This window comes from Cataglyphis hispanica, chromosome 5 (assembly GCF_021464435.1).
Source record: "Cataglyphis hispanica isolate Lineage 1 chromosome 5, ULB_Chis1_1.0, whole genome shotgun sequence".
Classification (NCBI taxonomy): domain Eukaryota; kingdom Metazoa; phylum Arthropoda; class Insecta; order Hymenoptera; family Formicidae; genus Cataglyphis; species Cataglyphis hispanica.
This window is the reverse complement of record NC_065958.1, coordinates 10,500,841-10,528,511: the sequence shown is the minus strand read 5'-3', so window position 1 is coordinate 10,528,511 and position 27,671 is coordinate 10,500,841. Positions and strand designations below refer to the sequence as shown.

At 29.7% G+C, this 27,671-nt stretch overlaps 3 protein-coding genes across 4 annotated transcripts; all 3 read left to right on the top strand.

Moving 5' to 3' along the window:
* Nucleotides 1–141: 141 nt before the first annotated feature.
* Nucleotides 142–9,982, top strand: LOC126849615 (annulin). 2 transcript variants are annotated; one of them, XM_050591609.1, is made up of 11 exons: nucleotides 142–293; nucleotides 733–930; nucleotides 5,957–6,306; nucleotides 6,401–6,533; nucleotides 6,777–7,006; nucleotides 7,152–7,465; nucleotides 7,707–7,976; nucleotides 8,099–8,178; nucleotides 8,370–8,514; nucleotides 8,726–9,032; nucleotides 9,159–9,982. In XM_050591609.1, the coding sequence occupies exons 2-11, from the start codon at nucleotides 819–821 to the stop codon at nucleotides 9,465–9,467; spliced, it is 2,250 nt and encodes a 749-aa protein (XP_050447566.1). In that variant the 5' UTR covers nucleotides 142–293; nucleotides 733–818; the 3' UTR covers nucleotides 9,468–9,982. The 2 variants fall into 2 exon arrangements, with proteins under 2 accessions (XP_050447566.1, XP_050447565.1); XM_050591608.1 differs by lacking the exon at nucleotides 142–293 and adding an exon at nucleotides 5,407–5,590 and having other exon boundaries at nucleotides 834–930.
* Nucleotides 9,983–10,141: 159 nt separating this feature from the next.
* Nucleotides 10,142–11,582, top strand: LOC126849619 (rhythmically expressed gene 2 protein-like). The gene is made up of 2 exons (XM_050591617.1): nucleotides 10,142–10,768; nucleotides 10,954–11,582. The coding sequence occupies exons 1-2, from the start codon at nucleotides 10,487–10,489 to the stop codon at nucleotides 11,431–11,433; spliced, it is 762 nt and encodes a 253-aa protein (XP_050447574.1). The 5' UTR covers nucleotides 10,142–10,486; the 3' UTR covers nucleotides 11,434–11,582.
* Nucleotides 11,583–12,857: 1,275 nt separating this feature from the next.
* LOC126849612 (laminin subunit gamma-1) lies at nucleotides 12,858–27,658 on the top strand. Its single transcript, XM_050591604.1, has 23 exons — nucleotides 12,858–13,271; nucleotides 14,697–14,955; nucleotides 15,945–16,246; nucleotides 16,504–16,709; nucleotides 17,036–17,139; nucleotides 18,057–18,245; nucleotides 18,658–18,883; nucleotides 19,096–19,525; nucleotides 19,678–20,035; nucleotides 20,140–20,328; nucleotides 20,444–20,629; nucleotides 20,902–21,104; nucleotides 21,524–21,739; nucleotides 22,073–22,343; nucleotides 22,412–22,590; nucleotides 23,081–23,211; nucleotides 23,433–23,543; nucleotides 23,793–23,991; nucleotides 24,209–24,446; nucleotides 24,549–24,724; nucleotides 25,366–25,548; nucleotides 25,809–25,926; nucleotides 26,291–27,658. The coding sequence occupies exons 1-23, from the start codon at nucleotides 13,113–13,115 to the stop codon at nucleotides 26,524–26,526; spliced, it is 4,869 nt and encodes a 1,622-aa protein (XP_050447561.1). The 5' UTR covers nucleotides 12,858–13,112; the 3' UTR covers nucleotides 26,527–27,658.
* Nucleotides 27,659–27,671: the final 13 nt, after the last annotated feature.

The following is a 27,671-nucleotide window of genomic DNA, read 5'->3' as shown; positions in this document are numbered from 1 at the left end:
GATATATACACGTATTACCAAGGTATGCGATGGTATAAAGTGCCCACGTTAACGTGTATTCGCATTTCATTATGCTATTAGTTCCTAAAAGTTAACCGAAGGTTGGCGGGAAATACATTATCGTTTGCTTCACTGCAGCTGATTCTTACTGACAGTCGTCTGACAACCGGCACGGAGAGTATAACATGTTATTCCAATCATCTTGCACACACGCGTTAGAAATGTGCATAGTGACGTGATATATGTAAAGTTATTTGTGAGAGAAAAATACTTCAGATTGTGTCTTGCACAAGGTACGCAGCTGTCAATTTTATTTTAAAGATATTATATATGTAATTATGGAAAATATTCGCATTTATTCGATAAAAGTATTAAAAAAACTAAAATATTTACTGTTTAAAAATTCTTGAAAATTTTATATATTTATTTTTTATATTTATTTGTTGCGAATATATAAAGGATCATTTATCACATTTAAAAGTATTATGTATACAATTTAATAACTTAAGTTATGAATAATTTTTATATGAATTTTATATACACGAATTTTTAGTAAATTTATAAGTTATTAGTAGAAATATATGTAGTACACTTATTTATTCGTTAATTTATCATATTTTTATTATATCAATGAGTCATTTACATTTTGTTTTAAACGATTTTTACTGTTGTTGATTATATGAAGATTTGTAAAATGTAAATTAATGTAAATTAATAAACACATTTTATCAGTTATAATTCATGTATGTGGATCGAGGGACGGCGTGGAAGATATAACTTTTATACGGATAACGTCTGCATCCCTCTCGATTATTACAATGATAAAAAAGTGTTGCCCGTGTTCGTGTCTTTCTGGATTTAGGGCCGTGTTTCGGCCCCAACATATCAGATCTTTACAGACGCCACGACCGCCTTCAACCACTGTCCCCGGTAAGTTAATTTTGTGCTAAAATGATTGCTAGTTGTTAATTAAATGTACTAACAATTAAAATAAAGAATGAAAAAAATATATTTTGAAAAAAAAAAATTAATAAATGCAATGCAATGTGTACATAATATAATAAATATTTAATAAAGGAAGCTATATTCCAAGATATATTTGCCCTGACACGTAGTCAATTGACCTCTTTGAAGGCAGAGTGCGGAGATAGGACGAAAATCAATTAATATATAAAACGAGAAGATAAGAGTCGTCTGCGACATGAATCACGAGCGCGTAAAATAATGCGGTCCGTATTGCATGCCTAAAAGTAAATTGTGACGGAGGCACGCGTCATATCAAAATAATATAACGAAAAAAAAATGAGTTTTGAAATTATGTAACTATACAATAAATACGCTAGATATTAGCGGATTATATGTTAATTTTACTATTAAATGTAAATTAAATCAAGGGTTGACCGTTCGAATACGTGCGATAATAAAAGATTAAATATCCAAGATATCCAGTTAACAAGCAAAGTGCTTTTCTAATATACTTTAAACTAAAATCTATTTTCGGAATATCGGTCAGGGACAAGATGCTGAGTTCCATAGATTTTGCGATACGACACGTGCTAAGAAAATGTGCATTTAATTAACGATTTTTGATATGAAAAATGCAACAGATCTGATATTGTACTGTACGTAACGTATGATGTCATTATCATCATTTCGAAAAAAATGCGAGGTTTTTTTGAATTCGATACGTCGGCGATGCTTTATTATCGCGATTGACGAGATGAACATTAGCATACGTAGGCGTGAAGATTTTTATCCGTTTATCATTCATAGCCTCGAATCAAATATCGTTAATTTGGTGATGATGTTCTGTTATGTAATACTGACTTCAAATTAATCAAAAAATATAACATTGCAAAATACAATTGTAGTAGAGACAGTATATTTTTCACAGTCTAGATTTGCAACTATTTGTTTACGCCTGAATTAGATTTACAGAAAACTTAAGAAATTCAATAATATAAATTTTACAAGGAATGTAAGAAGTACTTGGAAGGATTGTATTCTCTCATGTTCTCGACAGAGAGTGCTTGTATTTTGACAAGCGGCCGAAGGATTTGTAAATAAATGCAGATTCCATTGATGTAACGCGCAATTTGTTTTTCGTTCAAGCATACTACTCTTGATTTATCGATCTCTGGTTAAGAAAATATATACTCAAGCAAATGGGAAGACAGCTTCCGCCTCTCTTGCGAGATACCGACCTTCATTAACGACGTCACTTTGCAAATTATGTATATTTGAAACGGTTGTATTATTCATTAGGTGTATCTTATATCTGTGTATGCATTTGTATCTGTTGTTTTATCCTGCAAGTATCATTTATCATTCGTCATAGATATATATGCGCGGAGTCAGTTAATTCTTTTAAGACGCGTGTGTATGCGTTAATCAATCAGACGTAAAAAAATAATGCTTTCGCATCTTTTGTTAAAAAGAGAAAATTTTTATGATTCAAAACTTTTTGATTTCTAAAATCAGATCTTGAATTTATATTAACAAATATATTTCTCAGTCTTATGCTATCATGAATGAAAGTAAAATTACGCAAAAGGCGCCGGCGCGATGATATTCAAATGATGTGATTGTTAAACGGTGATGTCATTTTCGCTGAAGTGTAAGCTTATGTTATTATCAGAACTTTTACTTGAGAATTATTTAAATTAATATAAAAATATTTTTTATTTAAATTAAAAAAATTAAATGTTAAAAATATTAAATATTAATTTAAATTTTAAAATTATTAATTATTAATCAATAATTTAAATTTTAAAATATTAAATATTTAATATTAATTTAATATTATGTATTAATATTAAAAATTTTATTTTTCAATAAAAATATAATTTATATTATTTTAACAACGAGAATTTAAGTTGTTTTTTTTTTATGAATCGCAAGTTAACTGACAGATTAGTCACGAGTTTTGCGCCGGCTCGTGCTTTCGTGATTATTCGTTTGAGACTTTCAATCGGGGATTCTCCTCATTAAATCACTTTTTTCTAGATAACTTATTCCGTTGACTCACTTTCTTCTATATAAATAGCATGACGTGTAGCAAGCTACTGGACTTTTGCTTTTCGACGCAGATTTATTACACCAGTAAAAGGCGGTGCTTCTCTGATGTCTAGATAATTAAAATGTCCTGATATGTATCTCAAGTTCAACAAGTTGTTCGTGGACGATATCTTGTATGCTTCAAATAAGAATTATAATTGCATTTCTTGGATGACATACACATATCGACATATACGCACAATGATAAATACATTAAACGCGAAACAAGCTTACTAATTTTTTTTTTTTCAAAAGAGATCAATCTTAAAATGATCAAAGGAACAATCGATGGCGAGCAAGCGCGAATGATGTCAATCCACAGCTCTTATACTTGGCCGAGTTCTCGTCGTTATTTTTGTTCGGAAACACAATACTTACGCACGTTTGTGATACTAATCTCATTACTGAGTCATTTGAATATCATCATTTCATATTAAGACTGATGAAATAAGCGAATTACAATGACAATTGGAGCGCGTATTGTTATTTGCGAATAATGCGAGTAATTCGCATAATCTGTCTTGTTGTTCAAATCGCATCTTAAAATAAGTACGAAGTAAATAAAGATGAAATAGCTGAGGAAATAACATAATTGTTGTCGGCGAATCGATGATTAATTATAGAGCAATCATAACATTTCTATGTTAGCAAACGTAAGAGATAATTTATAAGAATCGATCTTAATTACCTATCGTGCTATGTTTTTATCATTTCGTTACAAGCGAATTGAGTTTATCTATGTAATTTTGTCCTAGAGCAATTATATCGTTTCATAAAAAAAAAAAAAACATAAAAACTGCAATTTTCATGCAACGCATATTTTAATCTTTAATATAAAGCATTCTACAAAAAATGTAATTTAATCTTTAACTGTATAAATATTATTAAATATAAAATGCATTTCACTGCGTGTATCTTCAATTTGTTTCTAGTTTTTTTTTTAATAATAATGCAATTGTCAATTTATGTTTTAAGCAACGCCTTCAAATCAATTTATGTAGGTAAAAGTGAATGACGCCGATCAATTGCTTATACAATGACAATGTGTCAGCGCGAGAAATAATATATACGCACATTGAAATCATGCGTAACAAGAAGGGCACTTCTTCAAATTGTATATGTGATTGTCGCAAATTGCTTTCTGACTAATACGGAGCACACCTTGTCTTTCTTAAATGATAAAACTTGATCTCTATGCTTGACCTGAAATCCCGCAAATCGATTGGCTGTCAATTTCAATGATGTATTAAACTGTATCTTATTAACCAGAAATAGTAGTTATAAATTAATAAAATGATTTCCTCTTGCATATGTTCCTAAACCGGTATACGAGAATAGAAATAAACTCGTTACATTGGAATCATTAACTGAAAAAATAAATCGATTAAATGAAAATTAAATAGCAAGAAATGTGCAATTTTAATAATAGAATTTAAGTATAAAATTTAGTATTTTTGAACAATTAATCACAACGGAGCTAAGAAAAAAATGATTATTAGTTATTACCGTAGTATAAATTTTAAATAATATTTATATACTGTGATAACTTAATCATACATGAAAAATTTTGCTCGATTATAATTTTATAATAATTATTTAAAATGTAAGCGGTATTTATGTCATTATTAAAAAAACTGCATGCAATTCAGACTAATAATCGATCTTTTTCTGATTATTAATCGATGTCGTTCTGATTTGCGGAATTTTATAATCTATGGGATTGTGCAGATCTTTCCCAATAGTAGATAATCCTTTCTACATTCTATTTGGTTGTAATGACTCCTTTAATAAGCATGATTATAAATTTATTAAATTGATCCGTAGGTGTAAAATCTTTAAATTACAAAACTTATTCATTTCTGTAGGCGTAACTAATTTTCGTAGTCTTGTTTGTCGGCATTTTAAATGAATACTTGCAAAACTTTGATTCGCAATCATGGAAACATTTATAAATTTTAAATAAAACAGTTAAATATTTGTGGAATTTAAATCATATACATTATAATTCTGAAATTTATAAAATGAGAGAAAACTTAAATCTTGAAATTTTAAACTTAAAACTTTAAATTTTAACTAAATATTATTTAATTTATTAAAAAATTGAAGGGAGATTTTAATCGAAATTTACAATAATCGACTACGATTATACATCGCCCATTAATTTATGAGAACGAAAAGTGGGTGATTTTCTCTCTCTTTCTATCATTCTTCTATTGACGCGGGTGTCACCGATGACGCCATGTATGGTTGCACCCGGCGTTGCAGCACGTTAGTCCTTGAAATTGCTCCTAGAACGCATTAGCCTAGGTTACAGGTATTTTTTCCTTCCTCTTTTTGTCGTCGCCAAAGCTCCTCAGTCAGTCGGCGAACTTGCGTTCGGTGCGTTCCTCAGTCATGTATCCAGCCTTTCGTTCGCATCCGCAGCCGGTGCAGCCGGTGCATTCGGACCGCCGTGGGATGTTTTATAGATTTTACGATCGCTACCGGATATTCAACGATCGGCGCATCCGACCGTTTCCGTTTAGATTTTATTGTGAGTCCTGCTCGAAGAATTAAAAGTATAATTATATAAAGAAATATAATTACATAAAGAAAAATGGCATTTAAATTACAAAACAAACTCGTCAGTTTTTTTTATATATATGTTTAGCTAATACATTTAGTTTAGAAAAGAATTAAACTGTCAATATCATAAATTTTCTGGCAAAAAAAAAATGAATTAATCATTAATCACTGAAGATGCTTTTAATCAACTGACCAAAGACAATCCTATTCCAAGATTTTTGCAAATATTCATCATTTAATTATTATTTGATATTGGAATAAAATTCTTTTTTCTCTTCCTATATTGTATTACAACATTATTTATCATTTTAAAAATGCTGTTGTTTATATACAGGGGAAGATTTTGGCGTTCCAGTATTGACGGTTCATAATGTAGATCCTTGCATTGAAGAGAACGGTGAGAATCATCGCACATCCAGATACGAACTGATGACCCGTCGAGATGACAGAGCGAGGCTCGTTGTCAGACGTGGTCAGGAATTTTATCTGCATCTCAGCCTATCTCGAGATTATATTTCTTCCATCGACGGGATTTCTATTGTCTTCACTCTGGACGGCATCGAAAGACCGCAATACGGACACGGGACACTGGTTGCAACCGCTTTACTTAATCCTGGAGAGATTTCCGAAGCTGCTTGGCAGACCACCATTGATGCTAGAGGACAAAATTTTTTAAGGATAAAGGTAAGTCGAAAGCTTTCCGATGGAAATTTTTTATTACTGGAAATTCGATTCTGATTGAACATATGATCTCGTTAATGAAAGCTGTTGCTTTTAGATTGTACCATCCGCAAATGCGATTATAGGCAAATGGAAAATGGAAATCGATACCAAGAATAAGGAAACTGAAGGAGCTGTCAGTTACACGATGGATCATCCATTTTATTTAATTTGTAATCCATGGTGCGAAGGTATTTATTCGCAAATATCTTAATCTCTTTTGTTTTTTAATAGAATGTTGAGCAATATATCATGCAAGTTTTCGATAGAAAATAGTAATTTAATTCCATAAAAAATAATAATTTAATTCCCATAAAAAATTATAGATTATCCAAGAAAGAAAAAAATATTTTTAATTATATTAAGAAGCTAAGAATTGAAAAATTTCAAAATATTAGCAATCTCGAATTTTGCGCAAAATATTTTCTATTTAGACGACGTGGTTTACTTGGAGAATGAGGATGAACGTCAGGAGTACGTATTGGCGGAGGATGGTTTAATTTGGCGTGGAAATCGTAACCGTTTGCGACCCACTGTATGGAAGTACGCGCAATTCGAGCGAGATATTTTGGATAGCGCCTTGCACCTGATGAATCAAGTCGGCAAGGTTCGAGTTAATGGCAGAAACGATCCCGTTGTCATAACACGTTGTTTATCCGCCGCAGTAAGTTATTATTTCTCTCATTGAACCGTATTTTGAGAAATAATTTTTAAAGCACACTCTTTATCTCTTTCTTTTGAAAATATGAACAAAGTTGCGTAAAAATAGAATGCTTAGACTGTTTTTCGTAAGTGCCTTCGGTTTCTAGGTGAATTCTCCCGATGACAATGGGGCAGTGATGGGAAATTGGTCGGATGATTACGAGGGTGGCACACCACCTACGAGATGGATGGGCTCGCAGAAAATACTTCAGGAATATTACAAAACAAAGAAACCGGTCAAGTACGGACAGTGCTGGGTCTTTTCCGGCGTATTGGCGACAGTTTGTCGCACTCTCGGTATACCCTGTCGAGTGGTGACCAACTACTCGAGCGCTCATGATACTCAAAGCAGTCTAACTGTGGATTATTTTGTGAATGCTGAGGGCAAGATCATGGAGGAACTCAACAGCGATTCAATATGGTAATTTGAAGAAAAAGAAGACGAACAACTTTTAATTATTTATGAATCACAAACAAAAGAAAAAATACTTTTAATAAAAATAGAAACAAAATATATACGATGAGTTTTATCAATCAATGTAATAACGAGCTATCTCGTTATATGATTATGGTGATATTAATTTAAAATTTAGAAACTTAATGAAATTAAAGAATTAGATTTATTTAAAATATTCGAATTTCTTTTTTTTTTATTCTAAAAGGAATTTCCACGTCTGGAACGAGGTGTGGATGAAACGATTGGACTTATCGCCAGATTGTTCGGGATGGCAAGCGATTGATGCCACTCCTCAGGAATTAAGCGAAGGAGCATATCGTTGTGGTCCAGCCTCCGTGACCGCCGTGAAGAAGGGCGAAGTTCTACGTCCCTACGATAACGCGTTCCTCTTTGCCGAGGTGAATGCCGACAAAGTTTTCTGGCGTTACAACGGACCTACACAGCCCTTAAAACTAATTCGCAAAGATATGTACGGGTACGTGCAAAATATATTTTATTTACGTTGTAATATCAGTTAATATCACTCATCTTCGATTTTAAATCAATAATTATCCTAATTAAATTGAATAATCAGACTCTATGGTATTTTTATTACAGCATCGGCCAATTGATTAGCACGAAAGCGGTTGGAAAATGGACGAGGGAGGATATCACACACACTTACAAATATCCAGAAAGTAAGTGGATTTTTAACAGAAAATTATACAATGAAAAGGAATGTCATATTCATTAAGAAATAAATTATTTATAATTTTATAATATTACAACCCCCAAAAATGTATCGATTCTAATTATAAAATATTAATATATTAATATGATATCTAATTGGCTATTAATATGAATTGTATAAGATCATATCTCATAATAGGTTCTGATGAAGAACGTGCTGCCATGCTGAAGGCGCTGCGTCAAAGCGAGTCTTTATTTAGCCGTTATTATCTTAACGAGGAGTTCAACGACGTCATGTTTACTTTTGAACTGCGCGATGACATCATAATCGGACAGCCATTTAGGTATTTAATTTGTTAATAAAACTAATTTATTACGTTCGCGATATTTTCAAAATAATGTAGCACATCTTGATAATATAACTTGATTTGTAAAATTCTTCAAATTCTGCAATCTATTTTTTCTACTAATTTTATTTTAGATTATCTTTTTTTTCAACGCTTTATTTTATTGAATATAACATTTATTCAGAACCTTTCCTTTATTTTTTTATAGTGTTGTACTGTTGATTAAAAATCGGAATTCGATAATGGAATATCGTGTATCCGTAATCCTGAGAGTGGAGACTGTCTTGTATACCGGTCGGGTGGGCGAACCGGTGAAGAGATTGCACGTCGACAGATTAGTCCGACCAGGAGTGCTCGAGGAAATTCGCATGGACGTTTCTTGGGAGGAATACGGACCGAGATTGTTAGATCAATGCGCCTTCAACATCGCCTGTCTCGCTACGGTAAAGGACACGAACTTCGAGTATTTTGCACAGGATGACTTTCGCGTCAGGAAACCCGACATTAAAATCACGGTAATTTTATTAGGCTATATATATATATATTATCAAAATTCTTATCAATGAAAAGAGGAAGATTATGAACAGAAAATAGATATGGCAATTGACATATTTGTATATATATTTAATTTCATGATTTAGTTGCATAACGATGCAATCGTCGGTCAGATTCTTAACGCCTCGGCCAAATTTCGCAATCCACTACCAATTCCTCTGAAGAAGGGTAGGTTCCTTATCGAAGGACCTGGTCTAGACGAGCAGTTGAAACTGAAACTATCAGAGTCCGTCGAGGTGGATGCGGACGCGGAATGTACCTTTTCCATGATACCGAAATTAGAAGGACGTGCCAGAATAGCGGCGAAATTTTATTCGAAGGAATTGGACGATGTTGATGGACATTCGAACAATTTTATAGTCAAATCGGCAAAAATAGCCAGTAATTCTGAATGATCGCGATCTTCTCGATACTTTATTTCTCGAGGATAATAATTTAACATATGTCGTTCTTATATTTTTACATAATTTATATACATATTAATTGCGTAATAATAATTTTTCAATGAATGTAATAGAAAAAGTATTAATTGTTGTAAAATTATGATAAATAATTATCATAATTGCTTAAATTCCAAAAAGATTTTAACTGAGTGCAATAATATATAGAGTGAATATATAAAGTAAAATTAATTATATTTTTTTAATTGTATAAATGTATATTTAAATTTTATAAAAAAAAAGAAAAATCATAGGAAACAACTTTAGTTAAAGTTTACAACTTTTCTTTTAACTAAACAAGTACTATTATTTAAGGCAAATATTTATCTCGAATCATGAAAAAATCAAATTTAAAAGAAAAACATAAAGTATATTCATTTATTAACTTTATTTATTTATAACTCGATTGCAAAAAGGCAGAATTATAAATATCAAATTAGATAAGTTAAGTGCACAATCAAAACTATTTTATAACAATTTATAATTTATAACTTTTTCACATAGTTATATTATCTATGCTATACTATATGTGTTCATAGAATGTATTTAAGAAAGCATAACATTTATATTCACATTATTTATGTATATAAATAAAATAATATGCAACATATGTTTTTTATTACCTTTGTTGTTACGGTGTTATCAATCTTCAACAGAGAAAACCGCTCTCAGTAATCAAACGTGATTGGCTCTTACTTTTAAAACCTACAAATTAATGTCGAGTATTAACAAGACGATAATTCAGTGTTTTCTCTGCTGAACGTGGCCATTAGCTGCCAATAGAATTATCAGACTCCGATAACTGGACTCTATTTTTCAATCGCCAGATGTCATTAGCATCGTCCGTGGTTTGTCTTATGTATGAAGTGTGAATATACTATGTGAGTATTATTGCGGCTGCAATATGTGGTCCTTTGGTTCTTTTATCTGAAGTGTTCTGAAAATATCGAGAATAATTGAAATTCATTAAAAATATGATAAAACGTGTCCCTCGTCTTGTGACCTTTGACGTTACCGGTACATTGTTGATGACGAAACTCGAAGAGCATTATGTCGAGATTGGCTCTCAACATGGTTTATTCGTTGAGCCGAAAAAATTGGCGCGAAGTTTTGCAAGCAATTTCACGCAACTTAGCAAGGAGCATCCGATATATGGCAAGCACAGTGGTTTGGGATGGGAGAATTGGTGGAGAACAATTGTGCATAATGTATTCAGAGATCAGCATGCTTCTGTGTCAAAGGATAAATTGAACAAGGTACTACAGATGATTATATTATAAAATATAATGATACTTATATAAACTTACTATATATATATATATATATATATATAATAAATGTAAAAATAAAATCTCTCTTGTATTTATTTTATTTTTTTTTATATTTAATCTTTAAATTTTTATTTTCTTTATTTCATCATTGACTCTATTTTATTTTCCAGGTTGCTGACAGCCTGATAAGTTGCTATGGCACTAGCAAATGCTGGCACAAGTATCCTGGTACTATTGATCTACTTGACTTCCTGCGAAGGAAGAACATCATAATGGGTGTCATCTCCAATTTCGATGAACAATTAGAATCAGTCCTTAAGGATACTCAAATTTATCAATATTTTACCTTTATTTTAACTTCGTACAAGCTTGGTGTAGAAAAACCGGGTTTGCCGATATTCGAAGAAGCATTAAGATTAGTAAAGCATCTTCGAGAAGAAGAAATATTGCCTCAGGAAGCAATGCATATCGGTGATAGACTGGACAATGATTATTTTGGAGCGAAAAACGCTGGTTGGAATGCTTTGTTGATTAAACATGAGGATAAGATTGATGAGAGCAAAATACCTAAGGAAGATATTTTTGGAAGTTTGATGGAGCTTCAAGAACATTTTAGGAAAATATTTGAAACGAATTACATTGTGCGATGATAGTATATCTATTATTTAAATAATATTAGATTTATATAATAGAACAATTTTATAACGATATAGAATTATTTTAATTATATTTATATTTGGTAGCAATTTGCATGAAAAACAATTTGATCAAGAGAAATAAATACACAAGGGTAATTTAATCTTTCTTTATCTTGTATTCTAATCTCTGTATATATTTAGTGTATTAAGTTATTATTTATAGATATTTAAACATGAATATTCGATAAATGTAATATATAATAAATTGTATAATACTTGTTAAAATAATCAAAAAGAATTTTTAATCTGGTTTTCACAATAATTATCAAATAATTATGTAGATGTAAAGAAACAATACCAAAACTGTATTATAGGACACATTGTGAAATTTTTAATTATACATTATAGTATTACTATTATTTTTATTCATAAAAAAAACTAGCAATTATATATAAAAAAAAGAAAGAAAAAAATAGATTTTTTTTTCGTAAGATAGAAGAATTGAATAATACAAGACAAAATACAATAAGATTGTATATTAAACATGGATGGTATCACGATATCGCTCATGTTCTTTACGGGTACAGCGATAATCGATTTTGCTCTGCATCAAAACATCTTTATAATCTAAAATAATTATTCACATAATTGTCACACAACTTACTATACAGAGTGTAATCCCCATAATTTTATTCTTTTTTTATAAAGAAAACAAGCTTTGAAAAAAAAACTATGTGTATAGCAAAAAATAAGTTTTTATTCTTTTATATTATATATATATATATATATATATATATATATATATATATATATATTACATATATTACAATATAAAGTCAATAAGCAAAAATATTAAAACGTTTTTTAAACTATTTTGTAATATGTATATTTCATATTTTTAAAGTAATCATGTTATATGTAACAACTCTATAATGTATATGAAAAATGTTATATATCATAAAAATAACAATGTTACATTGCAGTTATGTTCGATGTAATAACAAAAATGTAATATTTCATTATTATACTCATGATATATTGCAGTTATATAACATACAAATAACTTGTGTTATATTATTTGTTATATTTCCATGTTGCATTGCTGCAACAAATGGTGTTTACTGGGAAGTTAGCAAAGTATATTTAATATTAGATAAGCGCAATTTAAAAGTATTCCGAGAATAATCAAAGAAAGAGCATTCATAATTATAAATATCTCAAAAAATATGCACCAACTCGTAATAAAAATATATACGATAAAAATATATACGATGCGTACTGTACCTTTCAGAATGAGGTACACTCTCTATGTCGTATATACATATATAATTCGCGGCTGGCGTAGGCGGGATGCACGATGTAACATCACGTATCACGTCAGAGCGAACTGGCGGGATGGGGAGGATAGACTCGCGTGTGAGCGCGAGCGGCGCGCCGTTACTCGTCGGTGGTCCACGGCGAAGTGAGCTTACGCGTCGTCCAGCATCCCGATCCTTTGGAGAGTTATTGGGAGATGCACAATCGATAACGCGATCGTTCGACGGTCGTGGTGATCCTCGTCGATGGACGGACGCGCTGGCTAACCTCGAAACAAATTTTTGATTCCCATTGGATTTCGTGAACGGTTAGAAGATTAGTGCGTGTCCGAACAGAGAGAGAGATATATACATATATCTCTTTTCGAAGCTAAGATGAGAGCGTGTGTGATATGGGCTTCTCTGTTGCTTGTGGGAAGCTGCGTCGTCCTTGCGGATCCCGAAGCCGATCCTTCCGAGGAGCTGTTCAATCGCCTTCAACAACCCAAGATTCGAAATGAGGACAAGTGTTATGATGAAAACGGCAGACCGCAGGTTTGTCTCTTTATTTTGTTTATATTATTTAAAAGAAATATTTGTGCGAAATACAAATTTTTGTAGAAATAATCTTGTATGAGAAAGAAAAATGTATAATGTTTGCTAAAAAAAACTTAGCACTGTATAATATATATTTTTATTTTTTTATGTTATATAAAATAATTCCCCCCAAAAATACAGAAAAAATCTGCAAATATTTCTTTTATAATCGTATATATACATATATCAGATATATTTTTTTTCTTTATATATCACAAAGTGATATATAAAAAGTGTTTCATTTTCCTATGGTGATTAGCTTAAGCAATGCAGAAAAATAAAATTTTTTTTAGTGGAATAACAAGCAAGATAAAAATTAATTAAAACCACAATTTTACGACTTTTATTTCAGTACTTTTTATTTAAAAAATGTATATAGCATATTCTTCCTGATATTTATAAAAATGAAAATAATCGTGATTTCATTTTTTGGGCGCTAACTTTTTAATGAAACATTTTTCGACCTATATTTATAGAAACTTTTTGTCCAGAATTAAATTTTCTATAAAATCTCAAAGTCTGACAGGAACGTTTGAGCCTACCCTGTATAAATATTTATTAATTTCTTATAAATATAACATTCATGTTTTTTTACACACACGCACGCGCGCGCACACACACACACACACACACACACACACACACATATATATAATATTACTTTTCTATGTAATTTATTATTGCTATTATATAATACATATATATTAATTTATATATTAATACATATATATTAATTTTCTACACGACACTCTCATTATTTTTTTAAGAAAATATAAATATTATAGTTATCGATGCTGTATTTTTCGAATCATTAATTAAATCAGTATCATTTCGGCAACTTTAGATTTTCTGAGGACGTTAAGGTTATCACAGGGTTATTCTCGAAGTTACTTGAACCCACAGATAATAATATGTGAATGATATGATATAAATGGATAGATATCTCGTTCTCAAGTCTGCGAAATATATATTCTTTATGTACATAATTCGAAAAAAAAATACCATTACAAATTTTATTTTAATTTTGATTTAATTTAATTAATGGTAATAAATTTATTGTCATTTTATTTAAAACACTAATATAATATTGTTTGAAGACATTTATTAAAACTTTATAGGATAATTTAAATAACTTAAATAATTTAAATAAATATATGTATGTATACAAGCGCACGCAATTATTTTTTATTATTTAATAAAATACATTATATATATATATATATATATATATATATATATATATATATATACATATATATAAACATATACAAAATAAAAATGTAATATAAATTATAAATTAATAAAAAGAATTATAAAAAGAATTGTAGAATAACATCGTAAAATTAAATTAATGTTACACATGATATATTTGGCGTATTTTAGAGATGCATTCCGCCGTTCGAAAACGCGGCTTTTAACGTTCTGATGGAGGCAACCAACACATGCGGCGAGGACCATCCTATCGAATTCTGCAAGCAGACGGGTGTACAGAAGAAGTCATGCGAAATTTGTCGGCGTGGCGATCACTCAGCTTCCTTCCTCACTGATCATGATAATAATGATAATGCCACTTGGTGGCAATCGGACACCATGTACGAAGGCATCGAATATCCTAATCAGGTCAATCTCACCCTTCATCTAGGTACGTTCTCGTAAAATTTCAGATGCTTCATAGAAGATTTTTACATCACTGAGAAACGTTCATTTATATTTATGCTATCTTTCTCTTTCTTTTTCTTTCCTTTTCTCCTTTCCTCTCAGTTTTCATTCACATACGTGTGTATATATATTCTTTTTCTCTCTCTCTTTCATCCTATTTCGTTATCTACGAGGATGTATGCGCGATGAGATAAATCATTCAGTGTATAGCGGATGATGGAGAAATCACAGTCGACCTCTTGAAAACTTTAGAAGCAAGTTTATTCTTCCTCTCACAACACAGTCGATTTAGAATTTTTATTTAGAAATTATTTAAAAGAAAAAAAATTTGAACTTAGAAAAATTAGGACGTCTTCTTTAATTAATTCAAACAATTTTTCGACCAATTTTATAATTTTTTCGAATAAATTTATAACTATTTAATTAAATAAAATTATATTATATTTATTTTAAATTTTTGAAATAATATTTTTATTTGGATTAGTGTATATGTATGTATATTAAAAAATTTAGCAATTTATTGTAATTTTAATTTGTATTTATTTGATTCAGCTTTTTTCAACCTAAAAAAAAATATTAGGAATTTTATTTTAATCAATTGTATGCCAATTGGTTAGTTTCAATTGTTTCCTTGAGAGACACTGAAAAAGAGAGAAGAATATACACGATGATTGAAATTTTTCAATCTGTACGCCATATGTTCATTCATGAAAGCATTCGTCTCTTTTTGTCTCCTTTTTTATATCTTATACGATTACATTATCGTATTTCAATAATCTTAGAAAACATTTCTTACAAAGATTTGTGTAACATTAACTTCATAATAATTTTTAAAAATAATTATACATATATATTATTAATCGATGCATTTATAAAAATAATATCAATCACGCGCGCGCGATTTATATTATTATTTTGTGTATAAAATACATTATGATAATAAATATAATTTATATATTTTATTGTATTCAGGCAAGACATTCGATATAACATACGTTAGAGTGCTATTCGAATCACCACGGCCGGAAAGTTGGGGCATCTACAAGCGGAAAAACGAGAAGTCGCCGTGGGAGCCTTATCAATTTTATTCAGCAACATGTCGAGATACATATGAGTTGCCCGAGTCTAAAGAAACCGTTCGTGGTGATGACACGCGCGTGTTATGCACTTCGGAATTTTCTGACATCTCCCCACTTACCAAAGGTATCGTCGCTTTTTCGACTTTGGAGGGCCGACCATCTGCTTATTACTTTGAAACCAACCCCGAACTTCAGGTAATTAACAATTAAAAAAATATATAATCTCATTTAATTTATAAAATCTAAAAAAACTTTTTATTAAATTTTAATTATTATTTGGAAATTCTAAATTAAAATTGATTGGAAATTAATCCTTTTCTTCTTGTTGAGGACAGGAGATTACTGAACTGATTAAATTGCAAAATTAAAAATTTTTTATGTATAATGTTTTTATTTATCATGATTATCTAATGTACGATATGACAGACGCGGTTTTCTTTTTTTTGTTATAGGAATGGGTACAAGCGACAGACTTGAGAATCACTCTGGACAGATTAAACACATTTGGCGATGAAGTTTTTGGCGACGCGCAAGTACTGAAATCTTATTACTATGCAATAGCCGATGTAGCGGTTGGTGCAAGATGTGCTTGTAATGGTCACGCCGGGGAATGCGTAAACAGTACCAGTGTGGACGGTAGAACTCGCAGAGTATGCCGGTAATAGCTTATACCTCACTCAATAATAATTTTTCAGCATTTATAATAATATATTTAGATTTATTTATTTCTTTTTATTTTTTTAAATTTTAATTGCTGCAGATATTCTGACGGGATTTTTATATATAATTCATGTTATATCTTGTAAGAAGAACTTACATTGTATTCTATAAAGCAATAATCAAAATTAGTGTCTAAAATTAATTTTAGTTTTAAATGAAATCAGAATCCTCACAATATTAAATATAGGAGTAATCCTCAGTTGCCATTTTATATTGAAATTTTAAATAACGCTAAATTACAGCTATAAATTAAATCTTCTGCAGATGCGAGCACAATACCGCTGGACCAGACTGCAATGAATGTTTACCTTTTTACAATGATGCTCCTTGGGGTCGTGCCACAACCACAGATGCACACGAATGCAAACGTGAGAATTTAATAAATATTTTATAAATTTTTATTTTAATATTTTTCATGAAAATCCACTTTTCAAAAAATTCATATTTAAATCTTTAGTATGAAAATCTATGCATTGAAGAGTTAATTGTTTTCTGCATAACATGATACAATCGTAATTTAACCGAGAACCATGACGCGCATTACAAAAACCATAAGCGCGCGACTGTACCTTCACCAGTATTACCTGATACTAGCTTTACCTTTTACGTGCATCTCTTGCTCGCTCGAGTGGGGATGCTCGGCTTGCGGAGAAGGTGCACAGCCGCTCGATGCACTTTTGTCCGCATTCAAGAGACCGCAATTAGAGATAGATTCTCGAAGAATATATCGAGGAAATATAATTTTAAACGAGATGTTTGTAACGTTTAAAGTGACAGTGATTTAAAAGACGTACTTTAAAATAATAACACATGATTGGACAGTTATAAATTTGTGTAATTAAATATATAGTTATATAATTAAATAATCATAATTCAATATTGCGTACACTAAATGATAATAATAAAAATTAAATTATAAAATAGTGCCTCGCATTGAGAAAATGAGACTGATCGTATTATTAATGATAGCGGATTATATATCGATAGGAAATGGAATACTCTCTTGGTATCCGGAATCTAGTAATTAATTTTTACATCAGATTATTTATGTTAAAAAAATATAATTACTTATTACACTTCATAATTATTGTTTATCAGAAGCATCATTCTTATTAAGCATTATTCTCTTTCAAGTAATTGCATTATTTGTATTGAGAAAAGAGAGCTGGCGTCTCTTTTCTTTTCATTTCTTGCGTTTCTTTTTTTTTGCATTTAAAAGTTTTGCAATTATTCCCTAACATTGTTTACTATTTATCAATCTAATCTTCTTTATTGATTCTTACAGCTTGCAATTGCAATGGATATTCGGACAGATGTTATTTCGACAAGGAACTGTATAAGGCGATGGGTCACGGAGGTCATTGTTTGGATTGTCGAGCGAATCGCGATGGTGCCAATTGCGAACGATGTCGAGAAAATTATTATCAACGTCCTGAAGATGATTATTGCGTCGCGTGCAACTGCAACGAGATTGGTAAACATAATCAAGATTAATATTTATTTTATGACTAAATACCAAAATAATATATAATATATAATAATAATTAACAATATTTAATAAAATAATATTTTTTAATAACAATACTTTTATCAAAATTTACCAATATTTATATCATGTAAATTGGAGTTTACAAAATTATCAAAATTACATACATTTATGTGCCTGGAAAATTAAAATTGAAATTATATCACGATTTTTATCACAGAAAAGAAAGAACAAAAAAATCCATTTTATATTTATATAGCTTTTAAAATCCAGATTATAATTAAATTATAATAAGCTTATATTAAAAATCAACTTTAATAGTAATCTGGGAAATTTAAATTAATTATTTAAATTTTAAATTATATAATAATGATAAATTGAAATGTATAATAAATTGCAGGTTCGAGAAGCTTACAATGCAATAGCGAGGGTAAGTGTCAGTGTAAACCTGGCGTGACAGGGGATAAATGTGATCGTTGCGCGGCTAACTTTTACAATTTCGTCTCGCTGGGCTGCACTTCTTGCGAATGTAGCCTATCGGGTTCAGCGGACAACATTCCTAGCTGTGATCCTGTCACTGGAGTTTGTGTTTGCAAGGAAAATGTCGAGGGAAAACGTTGTAGGGAGTAAGTTCTGTTATGCTATTTTATTAAATCAGAATTTTTTCCCTTAGAAAATAATTCATACACACACATTTATTTATTTATTGAAGAATTGATTTTTCTTTAATAAAGATCTCAGTTCCTTGAACTAGTTTTTATTTAAATCTGACTTGTTTGTTTCTCCTTTCTCCAAAAAAAGTCAAATTCGAAATTGCTCCAATGTTGAAATTTGCTAGGTGTCGACCAGGTTTCTTCAATCTGGCAGTGGACAACGAGTTCGGCTGTACTCCCTGTTTCTGCTACGGCCATTCCTCAGTCTGTCGATCAGCGACTGGTTACTCAAAAGTATCCATCGAAAATATGTTTGTACGAGGAAATGAGCGCTGGTCTGCATCCGTGGCCGGTAATCCCATTCCATTGTATTATGATGCGTTGACTCAGACAATTTCCGTCAATGCGCTCGATCGCGACAATGTGTATTTCCTCGCGCCCGATAGATTTTTGGGAGACCAGCGAGCGTCGTACAATCAGGACTTATCATTTACACTGAGGATAGGAGAAACTGGTCCGGCCCCTACGGCTCGTGATGTAATTTTAGAGGGTGGAAATGGCGAGCAGATCACGCAACCAATCTTCGGTCAAAATAATCGCTTACCGACTGTCACAGTAAGTATTTTTGCTTTATCATCTTTTATTTTCTTCTCTTTTATCAGTATGCACACAATATCTATGATTATTTGCCAAATTATATTTAGATTATTTATATTTCCTGTAATTTCAATATAATACAAATGTTAATGTAAATTTTACTTTTGCAGCCTCAGGAGTATCGTTTCAGATTGCACGAACACTCCGGCTATGGTTGGCAACCCCGATTGTCTTCTCGAGCTTTCATGTCGATTTTGTCAAACTTGACCGCAATAAAGATCCGGGGGACGTATACTCATCAAGGCCGAGGATTTTTGGATGACGTAAAATTGGAGACGGCTCATCGCGGCGCAGCCGGTGAACCAGCCGATTGGGTGGAGCATTGCCAGTGTCCTCATGGCTATGTCGGTCAGTTTTGTGAATCGTGTGCGCCCGGATTCCACCATGATCCGCCCAACGGCGGTCCCTTTGCTCTTTGCGTTCCTTGCAATTGTAACGGTCACGCCGACATTTGCGAGGCCGAGACAGGTAATTCGATTTTATCGTCTTTTGTATTTTATATTTAACTTTAACTTTTTTTAATAATTTATATTTAAAATATATAATACAGTATTTTTCATACATTTTTTCAGGCCAATGCATCTGTCAACATAATACTGCAGGCAGTAATTGTGAGTTATGTAGTAGGGGATATTATGGTTATCCATTGAAAGGAACTGCGGATGATTGCAAACCTTGTCCGTGTCCCGATAATGGACCTTGCATTCTTCTGGGCAATAATCCTGATCCTATCTGCTCAGAATGTCCTAGTGGTAGAACTGGTAAGCATATATATAATTTTATATATATATATATATATATATATATATATATATATATATACACTTGATTATTCTTTTCTTTATAAGTTTATAAAAAATATTTGTTTTCTTATAGGACCTAAATGTGAAACATGCTCCGATGGTTATTATGGGAATCCTGAAAGAGGTCTGGCTTGCCGTCCTTGCGATTGCAATAACAATATCGACTTAAATGCAGTTAGAAATTGTAACCATGAAACAGGAGAATGTCTCAAATGTGTCAACAACACAGCGGGCTTCCATTGTGAAGAATGCCTATCCGGTAAACATAGTCTAAAAAAATATGGTCTTAAAAGAGAAATACAGAGTCTATTAGATAAAAAAATATATTCTAAAGATTTATAATAAATAAGATTGAACAAAAAAATATAATATCTTCAAAAATCTGTAGACTATATTATATAGTATACTCTATATACTATATGTATACATGTGTATATGTATATATGTATATATGTATGTATATATATGTGTATATGTATATATAATGTTATTATTTTATATTATTATTAATTATATACTGATCTGTATCAGGATATTATGGAGATGCATTATCGGATCGCAGGGAAGATGGATGTAAATTATGTCAATGTTATCCACCGGGAACTTTAGAACTTGACGATGGAAGAGTTACGCCTTGCGATCAATTGACGGGACATTGTGCATGCAAGCCACACGTCGTAGGTCGTAATTGTGACAAGTGCGAGGAAGGTTACTATCATATCATGAGCGGAGAGGTAAAGTCTATTAAAATAGTAGAAATAATTATATTTTAACAAAATGAACGATATTATATATATAAATTCATTATAAATTCATTAAATTTTATAATATTTTTATAATAATTTTATTTCATTCTCATTCATATGAAGTGTAACACAAATTTTCAATTTTAATACATTGTTATAAACAATAAAATATTAAAATAATTATGTTATTGCACATTTATTTTAATTCTACAATAATTGAATATATAATATTATCATTGTTAAATATTAACTATTAATAATAATTGAATATTACTGATTAAATAATACTTTTATCTTAAAAATATATTTTTTTTTTATAAAATATTAATCTCTTTTATTTCTCAATTTGTAATATATTTTCAAATTATACATGAAAAATATTATATTATTATATCTTTATTTTACAGGGTTGCACCCCTTGCAATTGTGATCTTGAAGGTTCTTACAATCGAACCTGTGATCCAATAACGGGCCAATGTCAATGCCGATCTGGAGTCACAGGTCAACATTGCGATACTTGTGAACCATATCAGTATGGATTCAGTCGTGAGGGTTGCAAATCTTGCGACTGTGATAGCATTGGCTCCCAGGACTTGCAGTGTGATGCAAATGGACAGTGTCCTGTAAGTCTCTAACATATATTTCTATCTCTAAAAAAAAGTTGGATTAACATTCTATACATAAAAATAAATTGTGCAATATGCAAAATTGATAATATAATTAAGATGTAAATTCAAATTACTTTTTTCTTATCTTGCTATATTATAAAAGTCAGTAAAATTGTGCGTTTTTAGAGAAATTTAATTAAAATTATATCTTTTTAATCCTTATTTATCATTAATTCTCGGCAGGATACAGATTTTTAGTAATATGTTTTTTTTATTTTTTATAATTTATTTCTGACAATAACTGATCTGTTTTTTAATTTTATTAATATTTTTTACAATGATTGATAGTGTTTGACGAACGTTGAGGGCAGACGTTGCGATCGTTGTAAGGAGAACAAGCACAATCGTCAGCACGGTTGTGTCGATTGTCCCGACTGTTATAATCTTGTACAATCGGCAGTCAACGATCACCGACGACGTTTAGCTGAGCTTGAGAATACCCTCTATAAGATCAATAGTAGTCCCACCGTCATTAAGGATTCGGACTTCGAAAAAGAGCTCAAAAATGTCCAGGATAGAGTAAACACATTATTGACTATTGCCAAGCAAGGATCTAGCAGTAAATATTATTATCTTTATTACTTAAATATTGATATCCGAAACTACTTAGACTGAAATTTTTTGTAGGCAATAATAAAACGTTGGTGGAACAGATGGACGAACTGCGTGAACAATTAAATACAATTGACAAGATCTATCAGACTGTGGATGTAACAGCAAGTGATGCACGTGATATAACAGAAGAAGGTTTGATAAATATTGATGAAGCAGAGAAGGTTTTGGATAAAATCTACGAACAATTAACGGTAAATAAAGTTTTGTTTCTATTATTTATAATGACTCGATAGAAATTGACTGAGTATCTTAAAAACTTTTCAAAAAATTACATATATATATATATATGTAATTTTTTATTATATATATATATATATATATATATATATATATATATTTGTATATATTATATATATATGTTTGTATATGTTGTATATGTATTGTATATATTATATTATATGTATATAATATATATATATATATATATATATATATATATATATATATATATATAATAAAAATAAATTATTCACAGCAATATAAATTAATAATATACTTGCTAACATACGAATTGTAAAAACTTTTTATACATATCTGTTCTATTTTTTCTCTTTTACTATAAAAAAAAAATATGGAGTTTTTTAAAAAATTTTATAAATAACTATATTAATTGTTAAGGATATATGTATGTGTGTGTGTGTGTGTGTGTGTGTGTGTATGTAATTTTATAATAAATGGCAGGAAGCGGATGATTACTTAGCTACGGATGGAGCTAGCGCTTTGACTGCTGCTAAATTGCGGGCCGAACAAGTCGGTCAGCAAAATCAGCAAATGACATCTATTGCACAGGAGGCTCGCTTACTTGCTGAGGTGTATGTATTTTACATAGATTTCTAATCTAGTACATGTATCAGTAGTAGTTAAATTTTTTGTAAGGACTTTTCTTTAAAGATAGAAAATAAAAAATTGATACTAAATTATCATTAAGCAAATTTATTTAAATTATATGCATATAATTTTAATTTTTGATGATTGTTGTTATAATGTTGTATTGATTATTTATTCAGTATTGTGAGAGTGCATCTTTTTTTAGAAATACTAACGAAGCTAAAAAACTACATATGTTAGCTGAGCAAGCACGAAATACGACATTAGAAGCTTACAATCTTGCAAAGCAAGCGATATCACAATATTCTAATATAACGTAAGTAATACTTCCTTCTTTTTTCTATTCTTTTCTCAATTATTGATTCATATTTGATATGTAATGTACATATAATTAATAATTTTATCTATAATTAATACTCTCTAACATATATAATTTTATTATTTTAATATATAATTTATTTTATTTCTCTTTCTTCTAATGTAGTAATTTTACTATTTAATATTTGCAATCTTTCATAAACACGCGATATCTGAGGTATTGAAAAACAAAATGATTTTGTTTTAGAGATGAAATTAGGGATCTGGAGAACAAGTTCGCACAATTGGAAGATCGTATAGACGAAGTGAAAAATCTGACTGCTATCGCAGCTGCTAAATCCTCTGCTGTCTCTCAAGAAGCATTAGATTTGCTAATTCTTGATCTAACACTTCCTACAGTCGATCTCGAGCAATTGCGACAACAAGTAGAAACTGTTAGCAATGAGGTAATTACAATACTGTAAATAAATGAATAGAAATCGAAATGCTCTCTAGTTATATACACTATATATATATATATATATATATATATATATATATATATATATATATTAATCAAATAAATAAAATTTTTTCATAAATAAACTGAAATATTTTTTGAAATATATTTTTTATTTATACTTTAATATAAAACTTAAATAATGTATGTACATTTCTTTCAAGGGTTTAAGGATAAAAGAACAGGCACAACTCTTATTGGAACAAAACGAGAATTTTATCAAAGAAATGTCTGAAAAAATTAAAAACAGCGAAGAACTTCTAGATCGAGCTCAAGATCAACAAGCTGCAACGGCCGAGCTTCTAGCTGAGTTAGACGAAGCCAATGAAACGGCGAATGATGCCGTTAAACGTGGCGATCAGACCCTGAAAGAAGCTCAGGAAACTTTGAAGAAATTAGGAGGTATGACTTATGAAAAAAAAGTTTTCGTACATAATTATTTTATTAGAAAAGCTGAGCGCAAAAAATTTTATCTTTATTTTAATTTTTTATATTTTATTTTAGAATTTGATGCCGAGGTACAACGCGAACGTGTTAAGGCTCAGCTTGCTTTGCAGGACATTCAAATTATTGAAGAATTGATTGATAATGCTAACATGCAAGCTAAAGAGGCAGAGACAGTGTTAAACGGATCGGAGGGTAACGCTAAAAGTTCTCGCGAAATAGCACAAAACGCTCAGGCAAGAAAGAATATTCAAACTTGTTATTGAAAAAAAATTATTTAAATTATAATTTGTCCTTATTGCTAAAATTAAACAGCAATTCCTATTTCTTTTTTTTTATCTTATATTTTGATTTATTGTCTAACGATATATGTATGTATGTATGTATATATATATATATATATATATATATATATATATATATATATATATATATCGTATAATAAAATTATAATGTTAGAGAGTATTAATTATAAGTAATAATAAAATTATATATGTTAGAGAGTATTAATTATAGATAAAATTATTAATTATATGTACATTACATATCAAATATGAATGAAATATATATATATATATATATATATATATATATATATTTCATTCATATTTGATATGTAATGTACATATAATTAATAATTTTATCTATAATTAATACTCTCTAACATATATAATTTTATTATTTTAATATATAATTTATTTTATTTCTCTTTCTTCTAATGTAGTAATTTTACTATCTAATATTTGCAATCTTTCATAAACACGCGATATCTGAGGTGTGTTGAAAAACAAAATGATTTTATAATGAAAATATTATTATATAATTATATATCATTATATAATTTATATTTATTATTATATATTATTTGTTATTCCAGACTTATGCAGATAAAGCAAGCGCTAATGCTAATGACATTAGAATAGAGGCGAATAAAACCAAAATTGAAGTTCTACGGCTTGGAAACGAAGCCGAGAAGTTACATCTCAGAGTTGATACTACAGATTCGATGATGAGACAATATGAGACCCAAATGGCCAAGGATGCCAATGTCACCGCTGAGGTAAGAATATAATTAATTAACACAAGAAGGGATAGTATATCGGAGATAAGAAATTCATCAAGCGATAAAAAACAATTGTTCATAAAAATTGACTAGGATACATTGAATTAAGTAAATAAAATTTAAAAAAAAAAGACTATTATTCACTAGAATAGCAAATATATATTTATATAACACTGGAATGACCTTTTTTTCTAATTTGAACGTCTCTTGTCGAAAACGGAAGTAAATCATATCTAATACTATTATCTAACTTTTAGGCGAACCACAAAGTGGGACAAGCGAAGACCAACGTTACTCTCGCATCGCAACAAGTTGACAAAGCCTTATCCGATGTGGCCGCAATTATTAGAGAGCTCGAGAATTTACCAGAAATCGGTGAGTTTTTTTTGTTCTTTTTCGATTTTTTGAACTTTAAAATTCATTTATTATCAGAAAAAAAATTATTTTTTTTTTTAAATTGTGTTTTTACATATACATATACATATAATATTGGCTTATTATGTATTTTAATTGTTTTGTGTGTATATTTGTTTGCAACATGCAGAATATGTAAAACAATTTCTAAAGGATTAATCTAGAAAAAGATAAAATTGGAACATTCTAAGAAGTCGAACTCAAATTTTCGACATTTTGAATCTTAAATAATTCCATTTTATATATCTTAAATAATTCTTAAATAATTATATTTTTTATCCTATATATAATTTTTGTGCATGAACTTTATGATTTTACAATTTAGATGACGTCGACTTGAATCGTCTAGAAGAACGTCTATTCGCCGCCGAGAAGGAAATTAAAGCTGCGAATTTAGATCAACGGATCCGAGCCTTGATAGAGGCGAAAAATCTGCAGACACAATGGGTTAAAAATTACGAAGATGAAGTCAGCCGGCTGCGAATCGAAGTGGAGAATATCGATGATATTCGAAAGGCTTTACCAACTGATTGTTATCAGCGCGTTCGTTTAGAGCCTTGAAATTAATCTTCTTACGCCATATCAAACACATTTTTGCATAAGTTTTTAAAAATATTTTAAGGCATATAAAACATTTTTTAAATCCTGTGTATTCTTAGGATTAATTAAGAATCGAGAATCTTTAGCTAGATCGTTAAAAGTCATTTTGTAATTCTACAAAAAAAATTATTTGTAAAGATAATAAGAGACTTTTGATTTTTCAGTAATAAATTTTTTAAATAATCTCAATTTTAAATACTCGACAATTTACATAGATTCTTACTAAAAACTTTTGTGATACGAGAATATTATTAGAAATTTTCCTTTTTAGAAATTATTTAATATGCATATATTTGCATATATTTCAAATAGATTTTTGTTTTTTTTTTTTTAAATTTGAAGTTGCAAATCATTTAAATCATTTACTTAATGATTAAAAAGCATTTCATACGATAGGCTAAAGATAAATTCTATGCATATGATGGCAATAATAAACGCATTTTATACCAAAGATTTTTTTATAGTATATACATTGGGATTTATATTGTCATTTATCGTTCGATTAGCATATGTTATATTTGTTATAATTGATTATTAATTATGTATAAATATGTATATAGATCTGTATACATTTATAACACTTAACTGCCACATTAATACATTATCTAGGATGATCTAGAATTTAAGAGAGCAAGGTGCATATGTCAATTTTAAAAGTGTTCTTTGGTTTTTTAAAAGTAGTAGAATATTTTGGAATATAAAATATCCATCGATAACAAAAATAATAAAAGATTTGTAAGATAATAAGAAGATTACAAATATATAAGAAAATTTTTAATTGATTTAAGAGAAAATAAGAAACTACAATTAAAATATACATTTTTATCTTAAAATAAGGATAAAATAATAGAAAATTCTATTTTCTTATATAGCACTGGCTGAAAAAAAAATTAAATGCAAAAAATATATATATATATATATATATATATATATATATATATATATATATATATTTGAGATTCATAATCAAGTTTAGCTCGCGTCAATCATATTTTAATATAGAGACAAGATAGATAAGAAGAAAGAGCATTTTTATACGAACTTTAAATATTGTAAACTGTACCGTTTGAAACCAATAAATATCTTAAAAGTAGTAGTAAAAAATT

Bases quoted from the DNA above. Each gene is read 5' to 3' on its own strand.
- LOC126849615 (XM_050591608.1), top strand. From the start codon at position 5,452: ATGTATCCAGCCTTTCGTTCGCATCCGCAGCCGGTGCAGCCGGTGCAT. The intron at 6,534-6,776 runs GTATTTATTCGC...TTTTCTATTTAG, and splicing joins TTGTAATCCATGGTGCGAAG to ACGACGTGGTTTACTTGGAG. The intron at 7,007-7,151 runs GTAAGTTATTAT...TTCGGTTTCTAG, and splicing joins CACGTTGTTTATCCGCCGCA to GTGAATTCTCCCGATGACAA.
- LOC126849612 (XM_050591604.1), top strand. From the start codon at position 13,113: ATGAGAGCGTGTGTGATATGGGCTTCTCTGTTGCTTGTGGGAAGCTGC. The intron at 16,247-16,503 runs GTAATTAACAAT...TTTTTGTTATAG, and splicing joins AAACCAACCCCGAACTTCAG to GAATGGGTACAAGCGACAGA. The intron at 17,140-18,056 runs GTGAGAATTTAA...TGATTCTTACAG, and splicing joins AGATGCACACGAATGCAAAC to CTTGCAATTGCAATGGATAT.
- LOC126849619 (XM_050591617.1), top strand. From the start codon at position 10,487: ATGATAAAACGTGTCCCTCGTCTTGTGACCTTTGACGTTACCGGTACA. The intron at 10,769-10,953 runs GTACTACAGATG...TTTATTTTCCAG, and splicing joins CAAAGGATAAATTGAACAAG to GTTGCTGACAGCCTGATAAG.